Source organism: Kryptolebias marmoratus, linkage group LG20, assembly GCF_001649575.2.
Source record: "Kryptolebias marmoratus isolate JLee-2015 linkage group LG20, ASM164957v2, whole genome shotgun sequence".
NCBI classification, from domain to species: domain Eukaryota; kingdom Metazoa; phylum Chordata; class Actinopteri; order Cyprinodontiformes; family Rivulidae; genus Kryptolebias; species Kryptolebias marmoratus.
Genome location: NC_051449.1, coordinates 20,189,134 through 20,207,615, shown reverse-complemented (window position 1 = coordinate 20,207,615; position 18,482 = coordinate 20,189,134). Strand labels below are relative to the sequence as shown.

Below are 18,482 nucleotides of genomic sequence, written 5' to 3'. Positions count from 1 at the left end.
GTGTCCCCACCTTCTGCCACTGTTGGGAGCTGAAGCCAGCAGGAGCTGGTTTATAGGAGCTGCCTTGGTCTATTTTTGGGACCAGAGTCCGCACACTAGGGATTTGTTGAAGTTCCACCTATTCCCTACACACAGTCATGGTGTCACATGACCTTTCTTTAAAATAAAATTAAACAACTACCGTATTTTCCTGACTATAAGGTACACTTAGTTTTCTCAAAAACCGACAGTGCGCCTTATATATGTAAGAAGTCATAATGTTTTACTTTGGTAAACTACAAAGCCGCACTGCTTGCAGTATTAAGACTCAATTATAGTCGCGCTTTGTAGTGCCATGAGTTTTGAACCGTTTGATTATCTTTGTGATCTCTCATAGAGGGAATGTATAAATGCTGATCAGGCGAACCAGCTCCGCTAGAGCACTGAAATCATCCATTTTGAATGGAGAGCGTTCCGTGCGAAGTTACAAAAATTGGGAGGTGTATGACGATGCGTCTTATAGACCGGTGCGCTCTATATATGACAAAAGTTTGAAAACGAATCATTCATTGACAGTGTGCTCTATAGTGTGGAAAATATGGTAATCACAACAAAAAATATTTATATGATAAAAATTTATATTTGAACATACAGCAGCAAGGTAACAGCATGATTTTGTTTATTAAATGTAATGAAGATGTTTTGTATAGCCCGCAGACTTATCCTGACTTGTTCAAGTAAGCACAATAAGTCCCCTTTAAGTCTAAATTGACGCCTTTCCCAAGTTCCAGCTTTCAAGATAAACAAAACCCAGCATTTCGACAACAGGAAAGCTATTCATTGTTCACAGAACCCTCTTCATAATGGCCAAAATATCCCTTTAACATGATAAATGGAAGCTTTTATACAGCCGCAATGCTGAGCAGAAACATAGTCAGACAGAGTTGCCCTTTCTATTTCAGCAGAATGTCATCAGACATTCTGAAAGTCAGTAATAACAAAATTTATTTTATTATTACAAACATTTTTTTTACACTGTATTTTCGGAATAAAGTATTGTGAAGTTGTTTATTGAATCAGCACACGATGTGTTCAGTAACTATCTGACAGCAGTGATATCAATTTGTTCAGTGGTTTAACCCTAATCAGAGATTCTATTAAGAAACAATGCGTGTGAGTCACACAGAGAGAGAGAGAGAGAGAGAGAGAGACTTTTCTTTAGATTCAAAGTTTCCCCCACCCTTCTCCATCCCCTCCCCTCCCTCTGTCTGTGTCTCTGAGCGTCCATTCACCAAGAGTCCCTCAGCTGAGGAAGAAACACGCCGGAGCGCTCAGCTCTCTGACGCAGAGATCTCCACTTTGGTGATCAGAACTCCTCAGTCTTTTCCTCTGGTTCGTTCCTCCCCCCGCTGCAGGATGAGCACCGAATGCAGCAGCTACTACAACCCTGATGGGGTGTTTGTGGAGGCTTTCTCCTGCCCCAAGCCGGGCAACGCTCCTTTCGCGGTCTACTGCTGTGGCTTTAATGATGTGAAGTACTGCTGCAATGATCCCAACAGTTTTTTCCCCTATGAGTATGGGTACATGTGGTGGCTGAGGTAAGACTTTATCTTTTTCTAACAGGATGATTTATTTTCCTTCATGTTTTGGCTAGTTATGCATTTAAAATGAATGAATATTTAAAACATTTTGGCTTTTTCATTAGTTAGTCTTTACCCGTTAATTGAGTTGGTGAGGTTATTTGTCAAGCTCCATGTGTAACAAGTTACATTTGGCCATTTTTAAAAATATGTTTGACAGTTTAGAAATAACTAGTCACTTGTGAGATTTTTTTTTGAAAAATAAAAAAAAAAAAAAGAGACTTATTTGTGGAAAGCTAATCAGAAATGGTTGACACCCACCTCTTCACTTATTCTCATCAGAACAGCCTGATTTTTGCAGGTACTATGGATTTCTTTTTTCTTTCCATTACATGTGTCTTTTTCACAGGTGGAAAAGTGGTCGCACTTGTTTAAATGCTGATTTTCTTTTTCATCTTTTGCTTTTAACAGATTTTCATGCCTCAGTTCCTCTGAATGTTCACTAATTCCTTACTCTTGTTTCCTAATTGCCCATCCTGTTTCCTCTCCTCTCAGTATCGGTGCTCTGGTGGGTCTGTCAATTGCAGCGGTGGTCCTCCTCGCCTTCCTCATCACTGTATGTGTCCTCTGTTACCTCTTCATTGCCACCAAACCCAGTCGCCTTGACAACGGCCTACCCCTCAGAGCTCCAGGTCAGGATGCGTGTATGGAAGAAATACTCTTTATTGTGTGCTTTTTAACCCTCTGGAAGCCTTACATTAGGACAATTTTTAACATTTTGTTGTGGGCACCAAAGCCTAGACTGTTTTGTGAACCAGTTGTGGCACTGGTGGGTTTTTGGGCCACAGTGATGGCGAAAAATCATCTTTTTACATCAGATCCCTGTTTTATGCAGTGCAAATGAAAAAGAATCTGCTACAACAACATTAAAGCAGTAGTTTAGATCTTTGGAAGCTGGGTTCTGTGGAAATATTATAAGAAATATTTGCCTGACTTCAGTTCTGATAACCACGTTAAATTCTGACACAACTGACAAGCTGTCAGTCGGTTCAGGTGTTAAATCAGGCTTCTTTCACTTCCATCTTTAAACCAAAGTAAAGTCCTTCTTTTGTTCTAAAGATTTTGAAAAAGTAATTCATGCATTTATTACAACATGCATAGAATTTTACAAGTCCATGTAGGACTGAGATCAGTCGCCTCTTCAGTGCCTGCAGATGGTACAAAACACTGCTGCTCAACTTTTAACAGGAGCAAAAAAAAAAAAAGAAACATGAGCAGGTAACACCAGTGTTGGCTTTGCTTCATTGGCTTCTTGTTTGTTACAGATTGGTTCATTATTTGTAGTGTATAGTGTTTTGTTGTTTTCTTTTTTCTTTTTCAAGGAATGACTTTACTATCTTGTTTTTACTTGTCTTTGTCTTTTAAGATATTAATTTTATTATATCTCTTTGTAATTTTGCTGTATAGCACTTTGGTGCAGCTTTGTTGTTTGTAAAGTGCTAGATTGATTGATTGATTGATTGATTGATTGATTGATTGATTGATGGCTAGTCTGAGTGAGGCCAGAGAACAAAGTGGATTGTTGCAGTTTCAATCTCTAAAATGTCTTAGTGTCTTAGTTCATGCAAACATTATTTTATTCTGTTTTGTAACCCCTTTTTTTTACTGCTGTCAGTTTCACATTACATGGTTATTTGCATAGAACTCTGTAGTTATTTGTAAGCACAACTAGCAGCAGCAGCAGCAGGCAGCTGCAGCACTTCCAGTACGGCCTGGGACATTTCCTGCAGGAGTATCATAAAACTACAGCTGGATTAAACATGTAATGCAAAACTGATGGTGGTGTAACACTTTTTAAACTAGTGTTTGCATGAGCTACTATGAACTTTTGAGTCTAGGGTTGTTTTAAGGCAGCTCTGACCAGCTGTTATCTTGTTAATCCTGACAGAATTCAGCTTTATTTCTACAAAGTCAAAGAGCTATCTACAACAGCCAAAATATTAATTGTTCATCACCTTGAAATTCTCTTCAAACCTTTTCTTTGAAGAGAATTTCAACTGTTTGCTTCAGCCAGAGTAGACTTTTTTAACCTGGGCTTCATTTTGATCTCAGCAAGACACCTGTGGGACTATGGGACTGTATCTTGCAGGCATTTCGTACTATCACCATGAGAAAGATAATTCCAGGTGAAGACAAACAAAATTTTAAAGCCTACTAAAGATGTTTGTTTTTAACTAGTTTATTACCATAGGTAAAGAGTTGGAGCAATGATCAAGTGGTAAATCCAAAGCTTTATGCAGTTATACTGATGATCAGAAGACCCAGTCTGTTAATGTTTTATCAGTCTAATATAAAAGAAATGATAAACAAAAAATCCCAATGATAAGACAAGTGGCAGAATATGTCTGCTTTAAGATAATGGAAAACTGCATTTAAAGAAGTGGACAGTGGACACCAGCCTTGGCAGAGATGCATGACCTGTCATCAGAACCCAACACATACTCTACAGAATATTTCTGCTGCACCTAGAGGGGACACATCACTTAATCTTATCTTTCCCTCACACCCTGCAGACTCTGAACCAATCTGTTTGTCAGTTTCATAATTTGTCCTGCCACTTTTTGTGAACAAGATCCAGGGATTTCTAAAGTCCTCCACATGAGACATTCAGTCTCTTCAAACCCTGGGCAGACAATCCTATTCATCGCTAATCCTACCGTAGCGTAACCTTTTGTACATCGAGCTAACCCAGACAAAGGATCTCTGAGGTATTACTGGAACTGGCAAAGTTCGGTTGTAAACCAGAAAACGACTCACTGATATAAAAAGCAATGAAAAAAATAATAATTCAGAAGAAAGACTATAGAAAAAAAACTTATAACAACACTATGTCTAGGTGATGTTTAGCTCTTCATTTTATACAGCTGTCTTGTGTTTTTCAGCAGGAGATCCCAGTGAGGGACCCAGTAATGTGAGAGTGACCGGTGGCTTCGGTCCACAGGGATTCAGAAAACACTTGACGAGCAGGAGAGTGGACTCTGACAACGAACCGACGGACCCCGAGCGCCTGTTCCAGAGGTGTTTTACAGCTACGGTTACTGGTGTGAAAGTGGAAAGTCCCTCATAGGTCATGGAGAAACTTTGTCTTCATAAATCCAGGCAGCAGCGTTTGCTTCGGGTTGGCAGGTGGTTCTGGAGGTCGGACCTGCGACTGAACAACTGCAAGTGGGAGGAGAGAAGCAGAATTTGATGTGATGTGCTTTACAATCATGGTGGTTAAGTGGAGTAATTACCCAGTTATTCCAGTGAGTGGTGAAAAAAAAACCCTGCAATTGCTGTGACCACTCTAACAAATCACTCATTATAAAGACTGAATTTCTCTCCTCTACATGGCACCTGATGAACCAGAAATTAATTATCCTCCAACCTCCAGGAAATGAACACGAACTGTAAATATGGCTTTCTGAAAGCCAGCAAAATCCTCTTGGAATTGTAGAGGTGATGCTGAAGATCTTTCATATGGCAAGAAAACATGTTTAGATGCAACAAAACAACATCTGGGTCTGTGCAATGACTCTCATGAAGCTTAGTGACGCCGATGTGGATCGTTATTGTCTCAGGGATTTAAAGGGTAAGAGTAAGAGCCTATAGCACGATTCGACTCCTTCTCGACATAACTAAAACCAAGATCATCAGCTGGTTTTTCTACTGCTTACAAGGACTTGTGTTCACACCTTTCTGACAAACACTCTCTTATAAACATCTCAGCAATGCTGGATGGGATTGTTGAACAAACTCAAGTATTTCATCTCCTGGTCATAATCAACAGTGTTTCTTTGAGTCATCACTGCTGTGTTTTTCTTAACCAAGAGCAAATAAATCTTCTCTGGAACATCTCCTTTAACATTATTAGGTTTTGTGTGATGTTGAGAGTATTCCAGTGAATATCACAAGGTAATGATGCTATCAGTCAGCTGATGAATGACCGTGAAACTCGAACTACACAATTAGCTTTAGTTCAACAACAGCCTTTGAGCTGTGGCTGAACCGACACTGTAATTCCACAGAGTTAAACTCAGAGAAAACCTAATCAGACTGCAGCTGCTTACAAACAGAATACAACTAAGCCTTTCATGTCAACCATTTTAGTCATAGGGAGACGTAAAAGGGTCTGCTTTAGCCTAAAGTTACTAGAAAATCAGCTGGTAGCATGCTGGGCTGGCAAATCTTGGATTTCTTTGCAATAGTGATGTATACCACATTCCAAAACTGTTTCCACCATTATGACAGATGAATCAGTTATTGATATCAACATTTAGAGCTGTAGAAGGTTTTCTTTGAGTACTGTTGAAACGGTGTGCAGGGTTTGGGTGTCTGAATAGCCTTTGCTCACATATGTCACAAACTTTACTTTTTAACCCTCTCAAGGCAGGCGTTGCAACAACATATCTGATTTTCCTGTTACTAAAACTTAATTTGAGCCTGAGAGGGTTAAATGTATTTTAAAGCTTTAACTAAGGCGCTGTTTGCACGGGAACAGCATTTTGGGAAAGACTTTTTTTTTAAATTGTGTCAGTCTTGTCACGCAAAAATGGTAATGAGCAGACAAGGCTGATGAACAATAACTTTGCCTTGAATAGAGCAGAACAAAAACCCTGTTATTATTACACCAAATAATATCAGGCCAAAAAGGGGTTTTTTTCTTCTCTTTTTTGAACTGTCAACAATACTTAAGCAAATGTTGCAGAAAAAGATCAAAGCTGTACATGAAGTTTACATTTAAAAAACATGAGAAATGAGAATAGTTTTACAAGACCGAAGTTTGTTATAAAAAATTTAGTCCGACATGCTTTAAACATCATGAGGAAAGATGTTCCTTCCAGCCATCCCTCACTGGATATTGTGCCTGAAAAGCATTCATGATGTCCTGCATCCTGTGTTCTGCACTTTCGTGGTTCTGTAGTTTAATGTGACACAAACTTAAAGTTCCCCTTTGTCATCAGTCCATACAATACTCATTTTTTGCCCTTATATTCACCATCTCTGTCTTTTTCTGCCTGTGTTTGCAGTTCATACCCATGTTCATGTAAGCTTTATGTATATGCTCCAAGCTTTGTTTCCCTGCTTTTAGTGTATTTTTATGGCAGCGTTACAGCACCACATATCAAAGTTGCTACAGCCTTTTGGGTAATCTTCTGGGTTTCTGTGTGGGTAAAAACGTTTCTAGAAATGTTTATGAGAATATTTTTTAGAAACAACAAACAGAAAAATTGTTTTGGAAAAACAGCATTTTCATGTGGACGAGGCCTAAGACACTGGATGATGACCCCACTACTCTCTCCACAACCAACACGACCTATGTGAATGTAGCTGGGTCACAGCAAATTTGAAAAACCTCTCACAGACAATCATGTTGCAGCTATGCTCTAAGTACTTGCCAAATAGATGTTTCCCTGCTATTTTCTGTGTCTCCAAGACGTTCTCCCATGCCCTCACTTTGCTCCATATGTCAGCAGAATGTTCCAATGGTGATAATGCCACTTACGCCCGCAATCGCACAATGCCCTGTGCCCCACCCTGGCATGACTCTCTCAAACCACATTATGAAGCAGCTACGCTCTAGAAGGTCCTGCTACAATAGCATGACGCTACCATCACAGGTATGTGGTTGTTGTTGTTCTACAATGTAGAAAAATCAGCCAAAATGGGGATGGTCTTTGTGGGGTCTTAGCAAGGTCTTCAGATTGGTATTAAGAATACAGTGGACTGCCCACTATGCTTGATAGAACATGACATGAATAGGTGCATAAAACTTTTGTGGTGGTTTATCATTGTGGTGCTCCTGGGTGGTGCATGTGGAAGCAGTGGCAGCATATCCATGCAAACACCGACATAGATTGGTCGTCAAGAATTTAAAGTAGGACTGGCCACGTTGGCCTCATGCTTAGGCTACGATTGTGAAAAGATCATGGAAACAACCTAGCCCAGACATCATACCCGGAGCTGCATGGTCCAAGAGTTTTGCCAAAGCGGACATATAAAACACTATAAGGGTGCAAGAAAGCATCTTGAGGATGTGGAAATTAGCCACATTAGTGCAGCAACATCATAATCAAGTGTTGTCATGCTGCTAATTGATACTGGAATTTCCCTTTCAAATCAACAAAGTATTCTATCCATCTATGACTCTCTTCACACTAAAGGAGGTTTTGCAAATTTTCCACAATCCAGCCACGCTCTAATATGTCGTGGAGAGATCATCGGGGCCATCCACAAGTGTGTCATTAACAACTTTGTTTTTATGTAAACCTAGTCACAAGAATGGTAAGATAATTTGAATAAAAACATTTTTAAGGTCAGAAACAGAGCCTTTTGATGACTTTGATGCCACTGGGATACAATCTCTTTTACCTTTCTTTGTCTTTTGCTACATTGACAAAATACACAGAACACAGAACGAAAGTGAGAATACCATTTTCAGTACAATCTATTTCTGATATGACAAGTAAAGTAGTTCTCAAGATGATCACGCGTCATCTCAGTAGTGAAGCACAGAGGAGGGGGTGTGATGATATGGATCCATATCAACTGCTGAGTTCACACTAAAATACTGACAGACAAAATGATTTGCACTCAGCAGGAACTTAAAAACATCCAGTAAAGAAAGGTAAAACAAACAAACAAAACAGCCTCACAAAATCGAGACAAAACCACATGTGGAGATGAAAAGGAAAATTTTGAAGTGGCCAAGTGTGTTTTGTAACTCTAATGCAACTGAATTCTTCTGAGGTATTTTGAAGATAAAAGAAGGGCAACACAACCCTTCCAGCAAAGAGCACTGAAATAAATAAATAAAGTCTCAGAAGACTTCAGAAATTTGTATGGCACGGATGTCCTCCAAGCTGAGGAGGATTGACTGAATGATCTAAAACATGGAAAGTATCAAATCGGTTGAGCTCATGTATTTTAAATGTGACTAAGTCTAATCTGATTAGTTTTATACAAGAAAAGATGCAAATAGTACTGAATACAACTTAAGCAGTTACAGAGCCTAAAAAATGTGACTCGTCCCATCCACTCACTTCTGTCATGTTTTGTAAATTAATAGACATTTTTGTTTTGTTAAATAGAGCCCGTTGTGAAAAAAATAATATAAATTTTACTAGGGTCATTTCTTTAAAAGGTTCACTGCATACTTAACAGCCTTATAACTTACCAATTTATAATTTTTATGTCTAAAAAGTCTTTTTTAATCACTTCAAAGTCCTGTTGTAGATAAAAAGGCATTCATGTAAAAAAAATTGCATTACAGTGACTAATTTTTGCCTTAAATGAAAGTGACCTTCATATAAAAATACTGAATCGTATTGAAAAGGTATCTCGTTTTCTTGTCTCATGTGAATAAATTCTGTGCGTGTATTCTTTCTATGAACACATCCATCATTTGTTGACCAGTCTTTTTATGTAGGCAGAATTAAATGTGTAAAATTGCTTGTCGTCCTTCGCTCAGTTTAGATCAATAAATTTAAGTTTTTATATAAAGCTTCCTCACCTGACAGTCCTTTACATTTCAAAAAGTGGAAAAAAAGGGGAGAGTTTGCTTTGTTGTCATCTGCTGTTCATATATGTTTGATAACAATATTTTTAGATGCAATCCATGGGTGTGCTCTGTGATTTATTCATGCAGTTTTAGAAAGAACAGCAATAAATTTTGATTCAAAAACAGAATGTTTATGCGCTGGTGCTGCCATTTCACATTATTTAGATTTTATGCTGTGGAAAAACAACAGCCCCTCTGCAGAATCTCCACCTTAACATGGTGGAGGGATATGAGTACCCTGTGATACTGGGGACTATGTTGTCTGGAGCATCAGCCTGGTTGGGTCTCCCACAGCAAATTGGCCTCAGGGGAAAGATTATACTAAAAGCAAATATGAAACCTCAATGAATAAACAGTCAGTGTGTCAGGATACCTCACCCGCAATAAGGAAACCACGACACCCCTCTGGAGCCAGGCCTGGGGGGCAGGGGGGTTTGCCAGCAAGCAGCTGGTGGCCAAACTTTGACTCCCGGGGCTCAGCCAGGCTTAGCCCAAAAGAGAGACAAGAGGCCAACTCCATGTGAGCCCACCACCTGTGAGATTTAGTGATACCAACTAGATATAGTTGGGCTTATGTCTACACACAGCTTGGGCTCTGGAACCAAGCTTTTAGAATGGGGTTCACCTCTTTTCTGCTCTGGAGTTGCCCAGGGAGAGAGGTGCAGGTGTGGAGATACTCACAAGACCCCATCTCAGCACCTCTGTGTTGGAGTTCTCACCGATGAACAAGAGGGTCACCTCTCACTCGGAGCTGCAGGAGAAAAGGTTCTGACTGTTGTTTGTGCTCCAAACAGCAGTTCGTATTACCTGACCTTCTTGGTGTCTCTGGATGGAGTCCTGGAAGATGTGCCATCTTGGGATTCTGTTGTTCTCTTGGGTAACTTTAATGCCCATGTGTGCAATGACGGAGTTACCTGGAAGGGGGTGATTGGGAGGAATGGCCTCCCTGATTTGAACCCTATTATTGGACGGCTGTGTTTGGCATGGGCTGTCCATAACAAACATCATGTTTGAACATGAGCTGGTTCATAAATGTACCAGGCCACCTTAGGCCAAAGGTCGAGGATCAATTTTGTAATTGTCAGACCTGCGGACCAATGTCTTGAAAACTTCAATAAAGAGAAGAGCAGTGGTCAACTAACTGGTTTTCCAGTCTACGTGTGTTTTATGGATCTGAAGAAGGATTATGGCTGTGTTCTCGAAACATTCTGTGGGTGTGCTGCAAAAGTATGGCATGCTGGAGGCCACTTTTAAGAGCTATCTGGTCACTGTATAACCAAAGCAAGAGCTGTGTCCACATCTTCAGCACAAAGTCGAGCTCATTCTCAGGGCAGGTTGGACTCCACCAGAGCTGTGGCATGTCTCCGATCTTGTTTGTGATGTTCATGGACAAGATCTCAAGGTGCAGTCGTGAAGAGAAGACAAGAGTCTTGTCTCTGCTTTTTGCACATGATGTGGTTCTGTTGGTGTTTTTATGCCATGACCATCCATGCTATGGCCTGGGAATGCCTCGGGATATCCCAGGAGGAACTGGAGAGTGTCGCTGCGGGATGTCTGGATTTCCCCCCTGGACTTATTGCCCCTGTGATCCGATCGCTGATTAGTGCTAAAAGATGAATTGATGGATGATTGGATAAAAAACAACTAACAAATTACATCTTATATTACTAACTTCGGAAAAAAATATTTTAATGCAATCTGGTTCAGATGTTTGAAATCCATAACAGAAGTTCAATGTGAACACCGATAATTCAAATAAATCCTCAAAACAGCAGCACTTTAGGTAATGATGCCAATGTATAAGCACTGACACACCCGTTATTCTTCTGTTTTCATCACAATTTTTGCTTTGCTATTCCTCCTGCAGAAAAACCCATGCAGAAATTGATCAAACTTGATCAGGAATAGTGTGCTAAATTTGATAGTAGTACATTCTACAGTGTAGACAAAATTTGCCAAAAACTGAAAAAAATTCCAGATTTACAAAAATGTTTTTTTGGTGAAATAATTGAGAAAATCTTCAATTTGTGTTTGTCTATTGTGGCATTGTGTTGCGTTACTGACACTTGGTGGATATCCTGAGTGAGAATAGTTAGTTGATCTAAACGACCGGTTTCAGACTGTTGTCTTTCACAAAGTGCATTTATCATAGATTCATGTCGGGCCAGCAAGAAAGCTGCTTCAGAGCCTTCGGTTCGGGGAGAGGTGTCCGCCATCTTGAACGCGATTCTCCGAACCCACATAAAACTTATCCAGATAATTACTAAAAGCAATTAGACGCGAAGGTAGGTTCTCAATACTTATTTCAACACAAGTCCTTACTCAGTTCTGGATCTGGAGTCGCTCAGGACAATTGTTTATGGCTGGAGCATTCTGACATGAACGCAGGGGTAATATTGTCCAGAGAGCGAGACCAAAACCAGACACAGAGACAACAGCTGAAGGTAAGTGTAATTTATTTACAGGTGTCTATTAGGGATATATACAGTGCGATGTTCGTGGAATGATCTGCAAGATAAGAGGAACAGGGTGAGTCTTGGGTACCAATCCTAATATCAGCCGAGCACTGCGAGATGGCTAGTTAATGTTCTTTTGTCCTTACAGATCCAGGAGGTGTCCAGTGGCGTGGAGGGGATGACGAAGGTGTTAGGTGATCCAGAGGTCGACAAGCAAGTAATCCTGTCCAGGTGAGTGTCCAGAGGTCCCAGGTAAGTATCCGTGATAATCGTAGTCCCGAAGCGTGGCGAAGAACCTGAAGTCAAGGTACACAAAGAACGTAGTCAATAAATAATCACTTTAGGTTAGAGACTGTGGCTGAGAATCTAACCCAGGAGGTTCGATGCTCCAGCGAAGGTCTGGTCTCAGTTGGAGGCTTAAGTACTGGCAGTCTTCATTAACTGGAATCTGGATCACCTGTGAACAGAAGGTCTGGAGGAGCCGCCCCAAGGCGGGGCTAAAAACTCCAGATCCCTACATTGTGTTACTTCCCCCCGAGGGCAATCTCTGTCCACTATGACCTTGTTATGTGTTGTATTACTATCCACTGGGGCCCATCTCTTTTTACTAGGGATTGGCCTCTGTCCACTTCAGCCTCTGTTTTGTGTTGTGCTACTGACCCTTGGGGTCTGTGTCTGTCCTCTTTGGCCTTTGTTCTGAGTTGTGCTACCCTCCCCTGGGGGCTGTCACAGGGCTGTCCGTCTGAACTCTGGACTTGCCCTGAGCTGTCTCTGCCAGAACTTATTTTGCAAGACTTTTTTAGCCCTGGGCCTTGGTGCCCGGATGTTTCTTTGTTTTATGGACTCTGTTGTTTTGCCCCCCCCAACCACTTGACTCTAAATTGACATTTTTGGGGATGTCAGGAGCTGTCCCTTAGAGGGGGGTTACTGTCATGATCCTTGGATTCTTTGGGTATTATTTTGTAGATTTTTGTTTTTGTGACACTGTTCCTTGTAATATTTATATATATATTTTACTTCCATGTTGCTTTCCGCGTTTTCCCCCTGTGTCTTTCTCATTTCCTCAGTCAGTCCTGCTCTTCATCACTCACCTGCAAGGCCGGCTATATGCAGGGGCAAGAAGGGGGCATTGCCCCCTCAAATCAAATTTGCAGCTCCGTGCTGTGTGCCGGCTGTATGTGAGGCTGTCTCCAGTTAGCAGAGCTCCTCCCCCCAGTAAACGGCCAATCACCGTTCAGTATGCAAAAGAGCCTAGGCACCGCTCTAGTGGGAAAGATGCGCACTCTCTGAGACTCTGTTTCAATTTGTGTCAATACTACAGTCTTCAAGCTTTACAACAATTTTTAAATTGTGTTGATTGGGTTAAGAAAAAAATATTTCATGACACATTTCTTTTATGAAAATCATTGTCTTATTTGAAGCGCATGAGATTGAGAAGCAGCAGCGAAGACGGAGACTCACCGGGAGAAAACACCCCCATCCTCCATCCGATCTCACCCCCCAACCCTGCCGAATGAAACCCCTCCCCCCAGAGCGACAAAAAATCTACAGGAAGAAAAATGACTGCGCAAAAGTTGAGGGTTCTGCGGCAATAACAAATTAGCAAGCACAGGAATGAGTAATAAGATTTGAGATACTTATCATGTTTGGATTTTATAGTTAGGGTGTAGTGTGGTGTGTTTAGTGTGAAGTTCAGTCAGTTTTAGTGTGTTTGAGTCAAACTAATGAGATGATTTTTGAACATAGAGCTCCATCTTCTGTTTGGAGGCTCAGACCCAGAGATGAGGGAGCTGCAGTCAGAACCTCTCAGACAGAAGGAGAAACTCAGAGGCAGAGATGGAGATAAAAAAAACAACAAGAAAAAAAAAACAGAATTTGAGACACGGAGGACTTTGTTGATGAACTAGGTGATCAATTATTTTTTTTTTTGTCTGTTCTTGTTACAGCCAAAATAACGACAGAGACAGATTCAGATCCATATTATGGATCATTTACCTGAGTGATCCTGCATGAGCAGGATCATAGAAAATGAACAAAACTAAGAATGTGATGTGCCCCTCAGCCTTGTTTTGGTCAGAAACTGTTTATATGAGTGGCACAAAGAATTTATGGCACTTGTTTTGTCCAAAAAAACTCCTAAAAATATTTATGCATTTTAATGGAAATAGTGTTTGTAACTTTTTTGTTTGCTAAATTAGTTCATATCTTTATGAATATTACTGTTTATATTTGGATTCTAAGTTGCAAAAACATTTAATTAAGTATGTTTGAGGTTTTTACAGTAAAAGAAACTAAAAAAATTAAACTCAGATTTTATGTTTTTTGTGTGATTTTTAGGTCTATTGTATTAACACAGTAGGTCAAAAGTAGAAAATAATTGGAATATCACACTTGCGAAGTTGTGCTGAAAAATTGACTCCAAACATGGCAGGTTAAACCATTTTCAGGGTGAAATATAAAAGAAAAACATAAAATTGCCCAAAAACGTCAAATTCCATCACGGACCCCAATGTGTCTAGTTTTACTTGAAACAGTAAAACTTTGAGTAAGCAGTGAAACTCTGTTAAATTTGTTGTAGTGATTCATGTTGTAAGACACTTAATAAATAATTAACAACAAAAAACAAATGTAGATATAGCATCTATTTGTTCTTCAGCCAGTGTGAGCCTGTCAGAGTGGTTCTCAGTCATGCAGAGAGATGGAGCATCATGACCTGTGTGTTCCCGCCCCCTACATAAACCCCCACCCAGCCTCTAGTTCTGCATGCTGTTTTGAGGATAATCACAGCTTTTTTTTTTCAAAGCTTTTACTTACTTTCTGCTCCCACAGCTTTCAGCAGCTCATAAAGAGCTTCATGTGTGTCTCTGCATCCATTTTCTCAGTGACTTGGCCAATCAAACTGCACACGACAGCGTAGTGTAGCGTAGGATTTCAACACACAGCACTGCCACTGAACTTCCAAAAGTTTCATTCAGTTAATGCTGCATGATGCCCCTCAATCCCATGAAGAAAACACTTATCAACAACAAGAAGAAAATGTGCTGGAGCACGATGTGTACGCATGATGCCCCCTCAGATATGCACGCGGCCCTGCTCACCTGCTCCTTGTTACTAATCAGAGCAGCTGCAGTCACTTGTTTCTCATACCTCCCAGTGCTTACACTCCCGGTTCTCATTTACTCATCAGTGTGTCATACTGTTTGTTTGTGTTGCCTATTCCTTACATGCTCCATGTTGTTTGGTTTCTTTTGTATCCATGTGCTGCCCCGCCAGCTTTTTATTTTGGTGATTAAAATGCTTTGACATTGAGTCATCGAGTCCCAGTGTTATAGTCTGTACTCCTGGATCCTGTTTTATACGAGTTTAGAATTGTTTTTTTTTTAATATGAGCTACTTTTTTACACAGTAGCTGTTTGTCTGAGCCTTACTGTTTTAATGGAGATTTATTTCATCCTGTCCTATTAAAAGGGCTGTCAGGGAATGACAGACACAGGTGTGTGGTTACCATGGTGACCCTAATGAGCCACTGGCAGCAGGGCCTTTGCTTAGGTAGCCATTAGCCTAGCCTGGATGAAGACTTCTGCCTCTTTTTCCATACTCCAAGCTTTATGACTGATGTCATGGCTAATAAGATACTAACTATTGATAACTATTTGTCAAAAAATTACTTCAAAAATCATGAAACTATTTCTTTAACGTTTCTTTGGGTCTTTGTTCTCTTTACACTTCTTATACAGTTTATACATCAAAATGTTAGCATTTTGTCAGCTTAGATTATTAGTAAAGTAAGTCTCAAATCACTGTTGGGCTTTAAAGAAACTTGTCATATGTAATAATTACTCGGCATTTCAGCTGCATTCCCTTTTAGAAAAATCACATGAACTTCACACGTTGAAATTACAGGTTTTCACGTATGAAACGTGTTTCACATCAGACATTCTTTTAGAAGGGTTGGCATCATTGAAAATTTCCTCCGTTTTTTTAGTCTATCCAAACGTTTTATAAGTTTTATAATTTATTTTTTTTAATGAAGCAGTCGGATGATCTACTCCGACACTGAGTCATGGGAAACTCATCCAGCTGAGCCACTCTGACAATGAAGCTCTGTTTGGCTCATCTTTATCATGTAAAGCTGAGAGCCTGCGGAAGAGTTAGATTAATCAGTAATACACATCTACTTCAGCTATTCAGGCATCCTGCACCACAATCCAAAAGACACTGACACAATAAATCTTTTACCTTGATGTAATCTTGTTCCTGGTAACGTTGAAAAGATATTCTGGTATTGAGGATAGAAAACAATAAAGAGTCTGAGGGATTTGAAAGCATGTGCTTGTCCTTGTATTGGCACTCTTTTGATGTGTCAAGTATATGGAGTTTTGAGTTGTAGATGAGATGCTTTCAATTCAAAAAGAAGAGTTTATGCCTATAAAAAGCAAGTGGCAGACAAAAAAAAAAAAAAAATCACTTTTTAGTTTGTGAAAAAAGTGTTTTAAATGGCAATATGTTACCCAGCAAAAAAAATAGAAGTATGACCAAAGTTGGTCTACATCAGAGTCACAATCTTTTGTGGTTTTTAATTCTGTCCTGTGTTACACCAATGAGCTGATTGACAGTACAAGAAGTGAGCCAGCATGTCATCAAACAGGAAAATGGCATCAAATTCCAGTGTGGAAATGGAGAAAAAAATAATAGGCAAAAGAAAATATTTCTATAAAAAACACTCCAGGTTTACTGAGTTTTGATTAAGTCATTCCTCTCTTACGAAAAAAAACTCTGAAGTTGTTCTCCAGGTTGTTCGAGAGAAAACAGATGTTCTGTAGGTTGTTGAAGAGAAATTAGAGTTTGTTGGTCCAGCAGTACAGCTGTGCCCCTCTGAGACTGAGCGGCTGTCCCAGATCAGAAAAAAAACATCAGATTCTTCTCTAGAGAACGTTGGTTTGACTTCAGACAAGATCTCCTCCAACACCAGCAGATGCCATAAAATATGGGGTATTTTTTAGCATCTGAGCCTGGTTGAACAATCTTTCTACTGCAGTTGGTAAGGTCCAGCTACTGCAAAGTAAAGTCTTTCTCTACCTTTTCCCATTAGCTGGATGATCGCTTGGCTGTGTTTCATTCACTGTAGTAAGCTGATGTGTGAAACACACCTTGACGTCTTCCAAAGAAAATCTTTTCCTTAGGAGGGAGCTTGAATAAGAAAAAAAATCTAATCCTCTAGAGCACAGGTGTCAAACTCCATTCCTCGAGGGCTGCTCTCCTGCATGTTTTAGATGTGTTCTTGCTTTAAAACACCTGGTGTAAATGGATGACTTGTTGCCATGCTCCTGGAGAACTTGTTGTTTTGGTGAGGAGATAATTAAACTATTTGAATCAGGTGTGTTGGAGCAGAGAAACCTAAAACTTCCAGGACAGCGGAGCCTCGAGGCCTGGAGTTTGACACCCCTGCTCTGAAGTAAAACTTTATGAGATTTTGTCTGATTAAGAACTCTAACACACTCTAGTTTCATTACAGGGACTGGATTTAGTCCCTGATATCAATCGGAAAGAGTCTTTTTGTCTGTGGTCCGGTCCGTTGTTCAAATTTCTTCCTGAATGATCTGGAAGACTGATCTATCCACGATGTCTCAGAGACCAGAAACATCACTGAGCCCTCAGAGTAAGGCTTCCTTTTTGTTCAGTCAAGTTTTAAATGCCAGCTGTGAATGTGATTCAAGCCAGTACCTCACTGGGCTGTGATTGTTGGAGACACAAAGTTTTTTGAGCATGTTCAAAATTTAAGCAACAAACTCTCGAGCCTTTGGGACTCATGTAAGGAAATTGAGAAGCCCCGAGACATTTTAGAGACTTCCTCATAAACACTGTTCTCACAGCTGCAGCCCAGTGAGCTGCTGGCTTTAGGGTTATGGTGTTTGACAGAAGTTTGCCAAAGTCATTGTTTGCTCATTTGTTTTTATTAGTTATTATTGAATTACAGTTCTTGAGGCAGTGAAAGCTGAAAGATCACAGTTCGAGGTGCTCCTTTAGCCTCCAACCCTTCCCCCCACCCAAAAATAAATAAATAAATATTTAAAAAAAAACACATTTACAACAGTTTTGAGGGATAGCTTTTTATCACATTACAGGGATTTTTTTTTCAGGTACTTAGAAACAAAGACCCATTTTTGCTCTCTTGAAAAAATAATTAAAGATTATCTTTATAAAGGGCTCTAAATTGCTCCTCAGCTGAATTGAAAAGAGTTTCAGACTCCCGTTGGAGAGGTGGGTGTATTTTAACAAACAAAATCAAACTAATCGGACAAAACATGAAATATCTTTAATTTACTCTATTTATAATGAAATACAAGCCAGGTATTGTAAATAATAAAATTACATGTTTTTTATTTTTACTTTTAAACAAAACATTTAAACCATTTCTCATTTCGGGGTTAAGTTGGATTCATTGAAATATATCAATAAAAAAAATTAAAAAAACATGACAAGAAATGAACACGGACAGTAAAGCTGATTCTCATGTGTTCAAAAAAATAATTAATATGGGTCAATGATCATCAATAGTTCGAAACAAATCCAAAACATGAATAATGCTGCATTCATGTTTTCTAGCTTTGACCTGAGGGGATGTTTGGAGTGGTTAAAACTAATCTTTTTTTTCTATTTCATCCATTAGCTGCTCACAAATTGGCACATTTATTGCAAAACATAAGTAAAGCAAAATTCAGCAGCCTTGCTTAAAGAGCCTCCATTAGCAGCTGCCTGAATAAAAACACTTATGTTAATAAATAACATAGAAAAGAGGGTAAGAATTAGCAGTGAGATGAAGCAGCGTGGGATCCATACGTTTTAGCAGCTTCTCATAAAGGCTGA

At 39.7% G+C, this 18,482-nt stretch overlaps 1 protein-coding gene across 2 annotated transcripts; it reads left to right on the top strand.

The window, feature by feature from the left end:
- Positions 1-1,286: 1,286 nt before the first annotated feature.
- On the top strand, positions 1,287-9,068 carry shisal2a (shisa like 2A). 2 transcript variants are annotated; one of them, XM_037981773.1, is made up of 3 exons: positions 1,287-1,577; positions 2,115-2,251; positions 4,505-9,068. In XM_037981773.1, the coding sequence occupies exons 1-3, from the start codon at positions 1,396-1,398 to the stop codon at positions 4,684-4,686; spliced, it is 501 nt and encodes a 166-aa protein (XP_037837701.1). In that variant the 5' UTR covers positions 1,287-1,395; the 3' UTR covers positions 4,687-9,068. The 2 variants fall into 2 exon arrangements, with proteins under 2 accessions (XP_037837701.1, XP_017275733.1); XM_017420244.3 differs by having other exon boundaries at positions 4,502-9,068.
- Positions 9,069-18,482: the final 9,414 nt, after the last annotated feature.

What these genes read in the sequence shown, in the direction of transcription:
- shisal2a (XM_017420244.3), top strand. Translation starts at nt 1,396, where the DNA reads ATGAGCACCGAATGCAGCAGCTACTACAACCCTGATGGGGTGTTTGTG. An exon ending in GGGTACATGTGGTGGCTGAG is followed by an intron (nt 1,578 to 2,114) that starts GTAAGACTTTAT and finishes CTCTCCTCTCAG; the next exon opens with TATCGGTGCTCTGGTGGGTC. An exon ending in CCTACCCCTCAGAGCTCCAG is followed by an intron (nt 2,252 to 4,501) that starts GTCAGGATGCGT and finishes TGTGTTTTTCAG; the next exon opens with CAGGAGATCCCAGTGAGGGA.